General features: G+C 46.7%; 2 protein-coding genes across 39 annotated transcripts in view; one reads left to right on the top strand and one right to left on the bottom strand.

Annotated features, from left to right (window-relative positions):
- PILRA (paired immunoglobin like type 2 receptor alpha) overlaps window positions 1-16,345 on the top strand; it is a 60,822-nt gene that overhangs the window by 27,127 nt on the left and 17,350 nt on the right. For 2 of the 4 annotated variants that reach the window (XM_055393093.2, XM_004045895.4), the window contains 4 exons: window positions 3,531-3,564; window positions 4,947-4,996; window positions 5,237-5,268; window positions 5,441-5,754. In XM_055393093.2, coding sequence (XP_055249068.1) covers window positions 3,531-3,564; window positions 4,947-4,996; window positions 5,237-5,268; window positions 5,441-5,563 — 239 coding nt within the window. In that variant the 3' untranslated portion in view covers window positions 5,564-5,754. Of the gene's footprint in view, window positions 1-3,530; window positions 3,565-4,946; window positions 4,997-5,236; window positions 5,269-5,440; window positions 5,755-16,345 lie in introns of those variants that run through there. The other 2 variants (XM_063708235.1, XM_063708236.1) reach the window with 1 other exon arrangement.
- Window positions 6,527-16,345, bottom strand: part of ZCWPW1 (zinc finger CW-type and PWWP domain containing 1) — a 28,216-nt gene continuing 18,397 nt past the window's right edge. For 12 of the 35 annotated variants that reach the window (XM_055393059.2, XM_055393061.2, XM_019031465.4 and 9 more), the window contains 10 exons: window positions 15,056-15,172; window positions 14,184-14,304; window positions 12,897-12,972; window positions 12,363-12,467; window positions 10,684-10,764; window positions 9,843-9,909; window positions 9,359-9,450; window positions 8,174-8,234; window positions 7,544-7,696; window positions 6,527-6,991 (listed from right to left, as the gene is read on the bottom strand). In XM_055393059.2, the coding sequence (XP_055249034.1) occupies window positions 6,669-6,991; window positions 7,544-7,696; window positions 8,174-8,234; window positions 9,359-9,450; window positions 9,843-9,909; window positions 10,684-10,764; window positions 12,363-12,467; window positions 12,897-12,972; window positions 14,184-14,304; window positions 15,056-15,172 (1,196 nt within the window). In that variant the 3' untranslated portion in view covers window positions 6,527-6,668. Of the gene's footprint in view, window positions 6,992-7,543; window positions 7,697-8,173; window positions 8,235-9,358; window positions 9,451-9,842; window positions 9,910-10,683; window positions 10,765-12,362; window positions 12,468-12,896; window positions 12,973-14,183; window positions 14,308-15,055; window positions 15,173-16,345 lie in introns of all 35 variants that reach the window. The other 23 variants (XM_019031463.4, XM_019031460.4, XM_019031466.4 and 20 more) reach the window with 6 other exon arrangements.

Here is a 16,345-nt window from a genome sequence, read left to right as displayed (position 1 = left end):
CAAAGACACTACAAGAAAAACAAAAACAAAAACAAAACAAACTACAGACCAATAACTCTGATGAATATTGATGTAAAAATCAACAAAATACTAGCAAACCAAATTCAACAGCACGGCAAAAGAATTATACACCATGGGCCAGGCACAAGAATCACTCGAACCTGGGAGGCGGAGGTTGCAGTGAGCCGAGATTGTGCTACTGCACTCCAGCCTGGGTGACAGAGTGAGATTCTATCTCAAAAAAAAAAAAAAAAAAAAAAAAAAAAAGGAGCTGAATTGAAAAAAAAATAGATTAATATACCAATGGAATAGAATACAGAGTCTAGAAATAAACCCTTGCGCATATGGTCAAAAGACTTGACAAGGGTGCCATGAGCACTTAATGGGCAAAGGACAATCTCTTCAACAAATGGCATTGGGAAAACTGAATATCCAAACCAAAGAATGTAGTTGGATCCTTATCTTATACCATATACAAAATTTAACTCCAAATGGATTAAAGACCTAAATGTAAGACCCCAAACCATAGGGAAAAAGCCTCATGACACTGGGTTTGGCAATAATTTCTTGCCTGTGATACCAAAAGCACAAGCCACAAAAGAAAAAATAGACAAACAGGACAACATTAAACTTAAACATGTTTTTTCATTAAAGGACACAATCAATAGAATCAAAAGGCAACCTATAGAATGGGGAAAATATTTGTAAATTATATATCTGATAAGGAGTGAATATCTGAAATATATAAAAATTCCTATAATTCAACAACAAAAAAATCAACCCAATTTAAAAGTGGGCAGTGGATTTTAACAGACATTTCTCCAGAGATGATATATGCTATGGTCTGAATGTGTCTCCTCAAATCATGTATTGGAAACTTAGTCCCCAGTGTGACAACTGGGAGGTAGTGTGTTTTGGGAGGTGCTCAGGTCATGACGGCTCTACCAAACGGATTAATGCCATTATAAAAAGGGATTTCAGGAGTGGGTTCACTGTATTCTAATCTTCTGCCATGTGAGGACACAGTAATCCTCCCCTCTGGAAGACACAGCAAAAAGCAAGATGCTGGCACCTTGATCTTGGATTTCCCAGCCTCCAGAACTGTGAGAAATAATTTTTGCTTTGCTTTGCTTTGTTTTACTTTTCAGCAACCTCTTGTCCAACAGAAGAAACAAATTTGTTTTTTTATAAATTATACAGGCTCAGATATTCTTATATACATTAGCAGCACAAAATAGACTAAGACAGTATACAAATCACCAACAAGCAGATGAAAATGGCCAACTAATCATCAGAGAAATGCAAATCAAAACCACAGAGAGCTATCTCCTTATACGCAGAAGGACAGCTACTATTAAAAAAGTGTGTAAATGACAAGTGTTGGGAAGAATGTGAAGAAATTGGGGCCCTTGCGCACTGTTGATGGGGGCTATAAAATAGTGCAAATGATACAGAAAAAAAGCATGGCCTTTCCTCAAAAATTTAAAAATAAAGGCCAGGAGTGGTGGCTCACACCTCAAATTCCAGCACTTTGGGAGGCTGAGGTGGCGGATCACCTGAGGCCAGGAGTTCGAGACCAGCTTGGCCAAAATGGTGAAACACCATCTCCACTAAAAATACAAAATTAGCTGGGTGTGGTGGTGGGCACCTGTAATCCCAGCTACTCAGGAGGCTGAGGCAGGAGAATCACTTGAACCCGGGAGGCAGAGGTTGCAGTGAGCTGAGATTGTGCCACTGCACTCCAGCCTGGGTGACAGAGCAAGACTTCATCTCAAAATAAATAAATAAATAAATAAATAAAGCTACCATACGATCCAGCAATCCCACTTTTGGGTACATACCAAACAGAACTGAAAAGAAAGGTCTTGAAGAGATATTGATACACCCATGTTGATAGCAACACTATTTTCAATGGCCAAGAGGTGGAAGCAACCCAGATGTCCATCAACGAATGAATGGATGAACAAAATGTGGTTTATACATATAATGGAATATTATTCAGTGTTTAAAAGAAATTCTGGGCCAGGTGCAATGGCTCACACCTGTAATCCCAGCACTTTGGGAGGCCGAGGTGGGTGGATCACCTGAGGTCAGGAGTTCGAGACCAGCATGACCAACGTGGTGAAACCCTGTCTCTACTAAAAATACAAAATTACCCAGGCCTGGTGGTGGGCATCTGTAATCTCAGCTACTTGGGAGCTTGAGGCAGGAGAATCGCTTGAACCGGAGAGGCAGAGGTTACAGTGAGCCTAGATCACACCACTGCACTCCAGCCTGGGTGACAAGAGCGAAACTCTGTCTCAAAAAATAAAGAAAAAAAGAAATTCTGACACATACTACAGTATAAACGAAATTGGAAGACATCAAGCTAGGTGAAATAAGGCAGTCACAAAATGACAAATATTGTATGATTCCACTTTTCGGTGGTGCCTAGAGATATTAAATTAATAGGAACAGAAAGTAGAATGGTGGCTATCAGAAGCTGCAGGGAGGAGGGAGTGGGGGTTCTTTAAAATCGTTTCAGTTTTGCAAGATGAAAAGGTCCTGGAGATGTTTCACAACAGTGTGAATATACTTAACAGTAACGAACTGTACATGTGGTTAAAAGTGAATTCTAGCGGTTTTTTTGTTTTGTTTTGTTTTGTTTTTACCGTAAGTAAAATAAAACATAACCTAAAGAGAGGGAAAAAACAGAGGGACAGAAGAGTGCTGGAAAGAAAGCTGCAGCATGGAAATGATACTAGCAATTAATATTTCAGAGTTCTCAGTCTAAACATTAAAAAAAAAAAAAAAAGTCCTGTAGAAGTGGAAGGGGAGGTCCCTGGAGTTGAGGGGTACCTCAAGGCCTGGGTTCAGAGGGTGTCTCTGTGGACATGGAGCCCTCCTGGGAGAAGGCTAGATGGTGGAGGGGATGTCTGTGGACCAGGAGCCCAGTGCTTGGGAAACACTGCAAGGATGCCACGGGGATGGGAGGGGCAGGGCACAGTGGGAGAGGCAGCAGAGGATTCAGGGTGGGACCAGCCAGAGGGGAGGGGAAGCCTAGTGGTGGCAACAGAATTTGAACAGCCACAAACATGAGTCCCAAGCACGAGGCTCCCAAGGCTGGAGGGCAGACATAGCCGCCACCCAGAAGGAAAGCACAGGCGCGGTCTCCCTGAGGACCTGGAGGGAGTGGGGGCGGGGTGCCAATGTCAAGGGAAGGGAAGGGGAGGGGAGAAGTGACTGGGCGAGGGCTCAGCAGTGGAGGGAGCCAGGTTGGGGCTGAGCAGAGAGCTCAAGAGAGAAAGAAACCAAGGGAGGGGGTCAGGGTGAAGGGGTCTCAGGAGGTGACATGGAAGACAACAGCGAGGACAGGTGGGGACCTCAGGGTGCCGGCTGAGTCCCAGGCCCTTCCTGATGGGTTTGGGTGGAGCAGCTCTGCTGCTCCGGTCCCTCTAAGGAGGGCCTCAGCCTAGGGCGCAGCAGAGAAGGTGGGATGGAGACTGCCATCACCCGGATGCCACCCTGACTCACTGTTGGTCCCCCTACAGGTCAGCAGCAGACTAAAGCCACAACCCCAGCCAGGTGAGTGCTGGGCCTCCCCAGGGTGGGTTGGGGGGTGCATGTGCAGGCAGTGGGCTGATTTGGGAAACAGGGAGTGTGCTGCTAAGAACTCCATAAACCCAGCCTGCCACGGCCATTGTTGCATCCCCAACTTACCCATCCTCGTTCTCCTTTGTCCTCTAGGGGCCAGGCTCTTGACCTTGGGCTTTCTGTCCCCTAAATACTAGACTAGTGGACTCCAGGTTCCAGCACAAACATTCAAGAATCTCTTTTCTGGAGTGCCCATCTGTGCCCTCTGCCTGCCTTTCCTGGTGTTATTAAGCTTTTCCTGCTCTTTACCTGCTTCCTCTCAGCCTGGATCTTCCAGCTTTTCCATATTGCCTACTCTCTGTTCAATCTGTCCTGTTCCCCTGCTGAATGTGCAGGGAACTCCAGGCTTCCTCTGCCTCCAGCTCCTCTCCCCGCCTGTGTTTGCTCAGGAGGGACTCACCAGCCTCTGCCTGGCTCCCCTCTCCAGGCTAGGGCCTCACTTTTCCTTTTTCTGGGCTCTTCCTCTCCACCCTCCCACCTCTCTTTCCTTTCCTCTGGCCCCTCCTTTCCATAGCCGTAGGTCTCCTGCTGGAAGAAAGCCTCACCCCTACCCTTTCTCCTGCACTGGCTTTTGCCAGCTGCCCTTCTCCTGTCCCCCACCCTTCTCTATCCATTCACCCAGCCTGAACCCCTCCCTGATCAGAAGACCTGAAATTCACGCAATTGGTTTGCTTCTCCCAGTTTTAGCCAAGGCAGCGCCAGCAGAGAGAAAGCAAGGATTGACCTTTTTCCTATTTTTATTCTCCGTGTTCCTCTCTCATACGAGCAACTTCTCTAGAAGAACCCAACTCACTGAGCACCGAGGGACCTCTGCTGGGCCACACACAGATTGCCCCTAATTCCTCTTCCAAGCAGCCTCTGAGTCTAAAACCATCACACCCATCCTGAGCAGGGTGGACAGGTTGCAGAGCACTCCCCAAAGAGAACCAACCCCTAACACGTGTCATAACTTTTTCTTCAATTTTTTTTTTTTTTTATTTTTGAGAGAGGGTATCGCTCTGTCACCCAGGCTGGAGTGCAGTGGCGCAATCATAGCTCACAGCCTTGAACTCCTGGGCTCAAGTGATCCTCCCACCTCAGCCTCCTGAGTAGCTGTGACCACAGGCGCACACGACTACGTCTGGCTAGTTTTTGTATTTATTGTAGAGATGGGGTCTCGCTATGTTGTCCAGGCTGGTCTTGTACTCCTGGGATCAAGCAATGGCCACCTGCCTCAGTCTCCCAAAGTGCTGGGATTACAGGTGCCACCACCCAGCCCATGTCTTAAAATGCCCAGCCTCTAACATATTTCCTGTCCTCTTGTTCCCATACAGGGAACCCTTCCAAAACACAGAGGAGCCATATGAGAATATCAGGAATGAAGGTGAGTCCTTACCACCATCCTTCCCCAGTTTCTACCCCTGGCCCTTCCTGTTTCCCCAAATACCCGCTACCTGGGTCCGTGCCCCTCTCAGTATTTTCTTCTTTCCATTCCTTGCCCCTTGCCCTCACGTGACCCTGGCCCTGACCTAGCAGATAACCTCACTCCTAGAGCCCCCTGCCCATCTCTCTCCCCTGGCTGTCACGCCACCTGACCTTGGCACACCTTGCTTTTTATTCTTAGGACAAAATACAGATCCCAAGCTAAATCCCAAGGTAAGCAATCAGACCAGGGCCTGAAGGAATTAAAGAGAAGCCTGGAGAAGGTGGGGTGGAAGGGAGAGGGGGAGTGTGGTGTGGGCAGGAGAGTCAAACTGTAGGCTTGCCGCTAAGATGGGAACAGCTCCGTCTCCACTGTCTAACCCTTTCTCTCTGGGTTCTCGCCCAGGATGACGGCATCGTCTATGCCTCCCTTGCCCTCTCCAGCTCCACCTCACCCAGAGCACCTCCCAGCCACCGTCCCCTCAAGAGCCCCCAGAACGAGACCCTGTACTCTGTCTTAAAGGCCTAACCAATGGACAGCCCTCTCAAGACTGAATGGTGAGGCCAGGTACAGTGGCGCACACCTGTAATCCCAGCTACTCTGAAGCCTGAGGCAGAATCAAGTGAGCCCAGGAGTTCAGGGCCAGCTTTGATAATGGAGTGAGATGCCATCTCTAGTTAAAAATATATATTAACAATAAAGTAACAAATTTAAAAAGATTGTCTTCAAAACTATTTTTAAAATCTGCATCCATTCAAGTACAGAGAGAAACAAGTAAAAATAAGACTGCACAATGACCTTCTTACGAGTACGCTACGCTTCCAATAGAAAGGGCCACAGCTTCCAGCAATAACCAAGGCCACACAGATGACTCAGAGGCCAGCCAGAGAACTGACAGAAAGAGAGCCATCTACTCCAACTCCCTCTTCACCTTCCCAGCCCTGGCCCATAAAACTAAAAGTACCCCCAAAACTTACCTGAATGTAAGGAGAAAACTGACATCACCTTCAACTCCTGTCTCTCCCACTGAAAATGAATTCTAACAGAGAACTCACACCCAAGACCCTTCCTCTAGTACTTTTTTTAGTGACTTCCTTGGGCCAGGGAACATAAGCCCCCAAACCTTGGTAGCCAGCCCAAACCCAAAGCCTGTCCTCAAATCACAGTCTTCCCCTATGGTGACAATGAGAGCATCACCTCATTTGACATCATTCACAACCCTATAAGGTAGAGAATGCACTCGCTGTAAGATGAAGAGCAGAACCAGGATGGTGAACATGCTTTTCCCCAGGCCATGGAGGTAGCTAGTGAGGAGCCGAGCCCGGATTTGAACCCAGATCTGCCCTTCTCGATGTCTTCTAGGGCTCAGGTCTCACTGCCTTCCCCAGATGCCTGCACTGTGCAGGCTCCCGCTAGAAGCAGTGACGCGCCACAGTGACACGGAGGAGGGAGAGCAGCCAACAGGGGACAGTTAGAGACCAGCCAAGCCAGTCGACCATAACCTGCTTTATTAACACAGAAACTGCACCACACACATTTGAACCTCATAGCCAATGAACAGACCCAGCACTTAGCAACTTCTCCCTCCTGCGCCCCAGAGAAGGGAGAAAAGGAGGGAGCGCAGGAGCACCAGCTACTTCCCAAACAGCGCCACGGGGAAGTCCTCGCCATCACTGTTGCTGTGCTGCAGCTCCCCGCTCTGCCCCAGCTCTCTCCCAACATCTTCCATGAGTTGCTCCAGGTCCAGGTCACTGGAGGCTTCGTCCTCAAGGGGGACACTTCCAGCCTCCTGGGTCAGGGGTTCCCGGTGTCTGGGCTCTTCTTTCGCAGATGAGGGGCAGGCCCCCTTACACGCTGATAGGCCCAGGTTCTTTGGCACTGTTCTAACTTCTTTTCCCTCTGAAAAGCTGGCTGCCAAGGCCTTGCTCTGGGGAGCTTTAAATTTTTTCTTAGGGCCTAAATGAGAAGGTGACAAAGCCAAGAGTCCTATTAGGTCAGCCTGTCCTTACCTTTTATAAGTCAAACTCCTAAATCTCTATTTCCAAGAAATCTCTGGAAAAGATGACCTTTCTCAATACAAAGAATATGGACTTTGGGATCAGAAAGAGAGTCAAGCCGTCTGCCCTATGCTAGTCACCAGCCTTGAGCACTTTTTAAATCCTTTGAGCCTCAGTTTTCTAATATCTAAAATGGGAATATCCAGTGAGAGAGCTATTGAAAAAAATTTAAAGGAGCAGGCATGGAAGTATCTCTTTAGCCAGCCCTTGGCAATACTGATTGAGTGTTACTTCTCTTCTACCATTCTCCTGCCCCTGGGCCAAATCAAATCAGGAATCATTCTGTTTCTATAGTGTGTGCTGGGTGCAGTCCGAGACGCTCTTTCATTCTAATTTTCATTCATTCTGTAAAGTAATGAAAAGCTGTAAAATGGTTAAGAAATGATTCAGGGAGGGGAGATGCCGACAGGCACCTCATTCCCCTTAGTTTTTCCCAGGCCTTGAGCCTTACCTGGCTGGTCAGAATCTGAATTCCCTTGGCCTTCTTTCCTTCCCATTCTGGGTGCAGGAGGAGCTGTGGATTTCCTGCCTAGAGATCTCTTCATTATCTTCCTCTGCAGTGTCCTGCCTCGGCCATCTGCTGTGCCTGCATCACCCCCAAGCCCTAGCCGTGAGGGAAATGTGTTTATTTCTCTCTAAATGACAACTCGGCAAGGGCAGATGGACACTGCACATTGAGTCTCTGCCCTGCCCCACATCTTCTGCTCAGTCGCAATCTAGTGAGTTTTCCTGGTGGCCTCTGGCTCTTTTTCAACATCTTTTCCCCCCAATTCTCTCTTTTTTTCTTTTATCCCCTGGATCTTCTTCTCTTTACAGTTCTCCTCAGAGTCTACCTTCTCCAGAAAGCCATCCTTCTTGGCTAAGAAATTAAAACCTTCCATCTTTCACCTCAGATTTTATAATTCAGTATAGAGAAGCAAAGGGGTTCCAGCTCCCCACTGACACTATGGGTGAGTGTTGCCTGTTTTCTCAGGTCCTGGCACTGAGATGGGCAGTGAGGTCCAGCTACCTGCAGACTCCCTCTCTACCACTTCCCTGCCTTAACTGTGGGTTGTGCTCCATTTCCAGCTGGCCTGCTTACCTCTTGGCTTGGTTTTTTGGGTCTGTATTTTGACTCGCTTACGAATGGGCAAAATTGGGTCCTGAGGATGGGAGAGAAAGTTTAAAAAAATGATAAATCAAGGCCCCTAACTGTTTTTAATAGAGAAGGATGCTACAGAATGACAGGTGGGCTTTGGGGAATCAAAGTAGCTTCTGTGAGCCTGATATTGTTTAAATTTATGGCAACACAGAGAAAAATGTGTGGTCACTTTCCCAGTCTGTTGGTATTCATCAATGCAAGGCTTTAGGCATAAAAGAAGGAAATAAAGCTAGGCCACAAGTATGATAAAAATTGCTAAATTAAAAATTAGAAGAAAAAGTGAAAATACATATTTCCTATACCTGGAAAAGAGATGCTAAGAAAACAAGTGAATGAAAATCCTCCATGTCCACGTAGGGGAGAAAGGAGTGGAAAGAAACAACTGGTATTCTCTGAATTGCTCCCCGAAGAGTCAAATAAATACAGTAGGAACTGAGATTATACTCAAGAAAGAAGTTCCTAGAGATGTGGGAAATTAGAGAATAAAGAGGAAAGAAGAGACTTAGAAACCCCCAAATATCTGACAATTGGGGCTCCCTCAAGGCAGGGGCAGGATAGCTCCTTAGTAAATGTAAGTCCATTCTAACGAGATCCTTACAGGAAGCTCCTGAAAGGAAACCCCAAGATCCTCGTCTAAACAATTTTTTTTTTTTTTTTTTTTTTTTGAGAGGGAGTTTCGCTCTGTTGCCCAGGCTGGAGTGCAGTGGCGCGATCTCGCCTCACTGCAAGTTCTGCCTCCCAGGTTCAAGCGATTCTTCTGCCTCAGCCTCCCGAGTAGCTGGGACTATAGGCACCCACCACCATGCCCGGATAATTTTTTGTATTTTTAGTAGAGATGGGGTTTCACTGTGTTAGCCAGGATGGTCTCGATCTCCTGACCTCGTGATCCGCTTCCCTCGGCCTCCCAAAGTGCTGGGATTACAGGCATGAGCCACCGCACCCAGCCATCTAAACAATTTTTAAAGCTAACGTTGGCCAGGTGTGGCGGCTCATGCCTGTAATCCCAGCACTTTGGAAGGCTGAGGTGGGAGGATTGCCTAAGTCCAGGAGTTTGAGACCAGCCTGGGCAACCTGGTGAAACTCCATCTCTATAAAAATAAAAACTGAAATTAAAGCTAATCTTACTGTTTTCTCTCCTTCCTCCTTTTCCAACTCTTCCTCTTTCTCCTTTTTCTCCAAGCAGGATCCTGGGCTGTTCAAACCAGAGAGCTGTAAGTCTAGAACAGGAAAAGGAAGGAAAGGCTAAATCATTCATACCATAAAATAGTGAGTTAATGAAGCTGATCACAGAGAATCTGTCTTCTAACTGTGCCTTTTGTGTACAAGTGGTATTTTCTCCATAAAATGTGATCCCAGATTTCCACCCTTTTCAAAGTCCAACACTATTCAATACACCCTCCCTCCCCATTCTGTTTCTCCCATTCCTCTCTCCACTCATCTGCCCATCCATCCTAGATACTGCGTCAATGACATTCACAAGAACCTCCTATTAAAGAATCCAGAATTAGCCTGATGATAGAGAATATAAAATAAAGAAAAACATGGGTTGCTGCCCTCATGAAGGAATCCCTCCCATCCTTCTCCAGTCCTCAACCTCCATTTATCCTACCTTTTCTTTCCCCATTACTGTTAGATCCGTTGAATCGGCTCCAGAAACCAAACAAGTTAACCCGTTCCTAAGGGAACCAAGAAACAAAAGCATCATCCACTACCCTTTCAGGTGCAGCTTTTGCCTTCTGTCTTCTGGAATTTAGTTATGATGAAATTCTGATTCATTTTCCATACCAAAATTATTATTATCATTATTATTATTTTTGAGACAGGGTCTTGCTCTGTCACCCAGGCTGGAGTGCAGTGGTACAATCTTTACTCACTGCAACCTCCCCATCCCTGGCTCAAATGATCCTCCTGCCTTAGCCTCCCAAGTATGTGGGACTGCAGGCATGCACCACCATGCCTGGCTAATTTTGTATTTTTTGCAGAGATGGGGTTTTGCCGTGTTGCCTAGGCTGGTCTTGAACTCCTGAACTCAATGGATACACCTGCCTTGGCCTCCCAAAGTGCTAGGATTACAGGCATGAACCCCCTGCCCAGCCCTCATTTTCCATACTATTTTCACTTGAAATTACACATTAGGCTTATCTGACTTTTTATGGAGATTAACTAATTATAATCTCGATTTCCAGTTTGTTTCTAATTCAACAAATAAGGGAAATTTGGAGGGGAAATTTTCACTGTTTTTTACTCTCTATCCTACCCCCACCAACAGAATTTGAGCATAAAAACTGACTCCACAGAAAGGAGAGGTTAGGGCACTTATATCTGAAACCTGAAGTGAAATATAGAGGTACGATGGCCCCTAGCACAAACCATCTTTGTCTGGACTGAGAAAGAATCCCCCTTGTCCAAGAGTAGGGAAAGGAATGGGTGTGGTCTGAACACCCTCCCACCTGAATGCTGATCTGTTCTGCCTCTTGAGCCATCATCAGGGCCACCCCCAGTTTCTGGCTGCAGTCATTTCTGCGCTTTTTCTGAAATGGAAGATTAGAGCCAATGATAAATATTGACTTAAAGATTAGAGTCATGGCCAGGTGTGGTGGCTCACACCTGTAATCCCAGCACTTTGGGAGGCCGAGTCAGGTAGATCACGAGGTCAGGAGTTCAACACCAGCCTGGCCAAGATGGTGAAACCCCGTCTCTAATAAAAATACAAAAATTAGTTGGACATGGTGGTGGGCGCCTGTAACCCCAGCTCCTCGGGAGGGTGAGGCAGAGAACTGCTTGAACCCAGGAGGCAGAGGTTGCAGTGAGCCGAGATCACACTATTGAACTCCAGCCTGGGGGACAGAGCGAGACTCCATCTCAAAAAGAAAAAAAAAAAAAAAGATTAGAGTCACTAATAAATATTAGAGAAGTGACCCCAGCATACTGCTACCCATCTGACATTCTCTTCGACTACAACATTTATTTCCAGTTCCTAGTATTGATACGATACTCCTATTCTTAATATTTAGGGATCGGATATAACACCCCCCTTCCGTCTAATAGACGTCTTACCAATTCCTAACTATGTATATGTATATGTTTGGAGACAGTCTCACTCTGTCACCCAGGCTGGAGTGCAGTGGTGCAATCTCAGCTCACTGCATCCTCCACCTCCCTGGTTCAAGCAATTCTTGTGCCTCAGCCTCCTGCTGGGACTACAGGCACACACCACCATGCCCAGCAAATTTTTTGTATTTTAGTAGAGACGGGGTTTCACCATGTTGCCGGGTGGTCTCAAACTCCTGAGCTCAGGCGATCTGCCCACCTCGGCCTCCCAAAGTGCTGGGATTACAGGTGTGAGCCAGCACACCTGGCCCTAGCAATATTTTCAACCAACATTTTGGTGTCCTCTCCAAAGTGAATCCCATGGAAATTTGAAAACAGGATTATAGGAGCCCAGGTGATTTCAGTTTGAAGCTTCTGACAAGTTCCTTTAGATCCAGCTGTTTGATTTAATACTCATTGCTTGATTTTCTAAGGCCCCCGAGCCATTGAGCCTCTGCTCAATTGCAAGGCTGGTCAAACCCGAAGTGACTACAGGGAGGAAATATGATGGTGCTAACCCAATGGTTCTCAACCGGGTAGACTGTGCCCCCCAGAAGGCACCTGGCAATGGCTGGAGATAATTTTTTGGTTGTCACAACCATGGGCAGGGTGGAGGTGGGGGCTGCTGCTGGTTAGATGCCGCTGGAGCCTAGGGATGTTGCTAAACATCCCACGATGCACAGGACAGCCCTCCACAACCAAAAATTATCTCGCCCGAAATGCCAATAGTGCTGAGACTGAGAAATCCTGAGTTAATCTGTGCCCTCATTTCTGCCACACCTGCTTTGGCTAAACTGTAGAAAAAACCTCATCTTCAGAATGGCCCCCAATCTGTAGGCAGAGAAGGGGACTGAAAAAAATAATTGCCCTGCTGCAGTCCTGGGAGCAAGAAGAGTCCTTCATGAATTACCTCACCCTTGGCACACCTGGTCGACACAGAACTTTCTCCCGACATGGCTTACCCTGGGAGAAAATGAGGTTTAAGAAAAGGAAGATTTTGTTTTCTCTGTATCACAACAGAACCCCAAGATGTGCTCACCATGACTGATAGCTCCAGGGACAGCTCCTGGAAGTTCTTTAGCATGTTGACTGGGATCCATGCACGAGAAACTGTTTCTCCAAAAAACGTCACATGGTACTTAGACTGAAATAAAAGATGATCCCGTTATGGACTCCTGTCCTGCTCCCTGCTTTTCTCCTCTAGCCAGAACAGATTGGGAGAATGGGAATTCACCCAGAAGGAGGTGCTGGGCCTCACAAACTCCCTTCAAAGCCTGACTCATCTACCCTACCCTCGTTCCAATTGTTCTTCCATTCTAACCTCAGGAATCCTAGCCAAAGCGTATTTATCAAAACCACTAATGCCCTGACAGTGGATAAATATTTAATTAGATACAAGTTTGTTTCTATTATATGTGTGAGCACTTATCTCTGTGTTTGTCATCCTAGTTAAGTGTCTGTTTTCACTTGTGTCTGCTGGCTATGTCCATGTCTCTTATCTGTACGTCTGTGAGGATGGATTTGTTCATTACTTTGGCCTGAGCTCCTTCTTACCCTGAACCAGGAAACTCACCGGCAGGGAATCAAGATGGGAAGTAAAAAGAAAATATTCCCCTAAGTCAGGATCAGATTCTATCATGCCTGGCCACCTGGAGAAGATAGTCGGGTGTAGGGGACAGAAGAGAAGGGGTTAGATGAACAGAACACAACCTCATCAATGTACATGCACAGAGAAGAGCAGTATGATTTTTTTTCTGAGACAAGGTCTCACTTTGTCACCCAGGCTGGAGTGCAGTGTTACAACCATGGCTCACTGCAGCTTTGATCTCCCAGGCGCAAGTGATCCTCCCACCTCAGCCTCCTGAGTAGCTGGGACTACAGGCACATGCCACCACACCCAGCTGTTTATTTTATTTTTTGCAGAGATGGGGTCTCACTATATAGCCAGGACTGATCTCAAACTCCTGGGTTCAAGCAATCCTCCTACCTCAATCTCCCAAAGTGCTGGGATTACAAGCGTGAGTCATTGCGCTCAGCCAGCAGTATGCTTTGCAAAAAAAGGATCCAAAAAATAGATTCCCCTTCCATCATCCCCCTCTAGTGGTCACTACTGAATGACTCATGAGAAAGTGACTTCCATCGATGCACACAGGAGCTCAGAATATACCTAGTGAAGGTATCTTACCCTTCTGAGCCATCCACAATCCTAAGAACAAAATCTTCGACTAGAGACATCTCCAAAGAAGAAACTATCCCACTTTTCCTTGTTCCCTTTACTTTGTCTCTCTCAATCTCAATATTTTTATTTTTTTTTTGAGATGGGGACTCACTCTGTCGCCCAGACTGGAGTGCAGTGGTGCAATCTTGGTTCACTGCAACCTCTGCCTCCCGGATTCAAGTGATTCTTCTGCCTCAGCGTCCTGAGTAGCTGGGACTACAGGCATGCGCCACCATGTCTGGCTAATTTTTCTATTTTTAGTAGGGACGGGATTTCACCATGTTGGCCAGGCTGGTCTCAAACTTGTGGTCTCAGGTGATCTGCCCGCCTTGGCCTCCCAAAGTGCTGGGATTACAGGTGTGAGCCACTGCGCCTGGCCAATCTCAATATTTTTAAATGCCTCAGATCCACCCTCTTCTTTCTACCAGTTGGGGTAGCACTATCACCTCCATGCTGAAACCTCCAGAAAACACACTCTTTCAAAGCCTCCAGGCTTGGTACTTTATCTTTTCTCTCACCCCATGCTCTTTCTAAGGCCAGAACCACTTCAATTACAGATGTTTTCCATTTGCTTCCACCCCTGCTTGAATCTACCTCTCCCAAGTTTGTGAAGGATGCTCTGACTGTGTCATAATGCCCTACCAGGGGTAACCGTATTGCTTGGCCCAGATGATGGATCCTGGGATGTAGGAGGCATAGGCCACATCACTCTCAAGCCCTGTCCAGGTCTCCTCAGGAATATCACAGCGATTATACTGCACATCTGCTGAAAGAGAGAAGGAATGAAGGGACAGGAAGAGACTCTTTAAGAGAAAGAGCTGGATGAGGGCTGGGGAGAGGACAAGAAGGAAATTGGTATGTATATGCAGCAGGTGGGACCAAAGGGGCACCTGGGAGATCAGCGCAGAGGAAGAATAAAGACCCATGGAGTAAATGCAGCTGGAACCAGCTGAAATACAGCTGGAGGCAGTAGGAATGGTGCCTCCTCATACTCCAGAAAGAGATTCCACACTCCTGCTTGCATGCCCGCGTGTCTGACTGTGCTCCTGTCTATGGAGCACCATAAGAATAATTTCTCTGAGACTCTGTTTTCTCATCTGTAAAATAATTGGGCTGGACAAGATCATCATCACCTCTTCCAACTAGTTCCAAACAGCCTAGAATTCTAAGCGCACCAGATCTCTCTCGTCTGTTTTCCCCGATATCCTATATCCCTCCCTATCCACCAACCCAATACCAATATTTTAATCAGGATTGACAGGGGCAGACCAATCCTCATGTATTTAGATTCCAGGCCCCTCCCCAACAAGATCACTTTGCAGGGCATCTTCCTCCAGCCTTTTCTGCCCAGATTCATCTCCATATGAGAGGCAGATCCTTCCTCTCTCCCAAGCACTACAAGGATCCACTGAGTGCTAACTATATTTACATAGTATTTAATCTAAAGGATAAGTGCAGAGAAAGAAAGGGAGGAACAATAAAACATGAATGAAAACATTTCCAGTCTTTTCTACCTGTGTTCTGATCACAGGACCAATTATCTGGGAGAACTGAGGGGTCAATGTTCCCACACAGCCGCCTCCATTTCCCACAGTTTGGGAAGGAACACTGGACCCAGACCAGACATTGACCTGTGAGAGGAAAAAAATGAAATAAGAGACTCAAAAATATGCTCTTCCTTCTTTAATCCAACTAAAATCAGGATAACCCTCCTAACTCCCAGAATGACATAGCCAGAGAGACATTAGAGATCAACCAGCCCGATCCCTGACTTATAAGAGGGAAACCAAGGCTCAAAGAGGTAACTGGCTTGCTGAGGATTAGCTAACTTGGCGATAGAGCTGAACTTAGAACTCAAGTCTCATGCCTTGATCTTTTTCCTGTACTAGGCTACCATGTCTCCCTGCCCCAAGGCTGAAAGGAATGTTTCTTGTATTGACAGTTCTTAAATTAAAAGGTTGCCTGGCATCTTTCCAGATAGTGCCTTGTTCTCTGCTGGCATGACACTACTGAAAAGTTCTTTTGAAGGGCTAACCTGCATCTCTTTTGTGCACAACATCCAGAGTTCTTATCCAAATCTCAACTAATTTACCTGTCACCAAATCACCAAGTTGCAAACTTTAGGACCAACAGTGTCTGAGTTCACTCTTCTCCAAAAGACACAGGTCTAAGCCTATCACTTCTCCATCAACTATTAACTTTGGGCCCTGCTCAAAGGCCAAGCCTTCCTTTTATCCATTACCTTCCAGACCCCCACCTCTCCTAAGCTGACCCATGTCCCTCAGCCTCTCCTCTCTCCCACCAAAACTCTTCCATTGTGGTCTTGGAAAGTCCATTGACTCGAGCAACAAAAGTCCACATATCCTCAACCTCAAATCTGAACTTCTATCTCCTTTTTGAAGCCTGGAGACCCACTAATGACACTGCCCCACCTAAACCACCCCCACCTGCAACCCTGTAAGTGGAGTCAGTTCCTCTCACACTCCCCATGTCTCTTGGGACAGAAAGTCAGGCTGGCATTATCATTACCCCATTGCTACTACTCTCCAACTCTTATAAAAACTTCCTCCCTTGAGGTCTATGCCATGGGACTATCCTCACCTCTCATCTCCCTTGTAGAGATGCTGGTATCTGATTCAGTCTTCTCTCCACCTCTTGCCTTCATTCCAAATGACCTCTACATCCACAGGAACTCCTCATACAGCACCCCATTATTTCAGTCCCTTGACTTTTTTCTTCATGTCACCTCTGGAACCCACTCCCACTCCTGCATGCCCCACCCAGTCATCTGCAGGAACTGCACA

The sequence above is a fragment of the Gorilla gorilla genome, chromosome 6, assembly GCF_029281585.2.
Source record: "Gorilla gorilla gorilla isolate KB3781 chromosome 6, NHGRI_mGorGor1-v2.1_pri, whole genome shotgun sequence".
NCBI lineage: Eukaryota > Metazoa > Chordata > Mammalia > Primates > Hominidae > Gorilla > Gorilla gorilla.
Note: the sequence above shows the minus strand (reverse complement) of the source record. Positions and strands in the feature narration are given on the sequence as shown.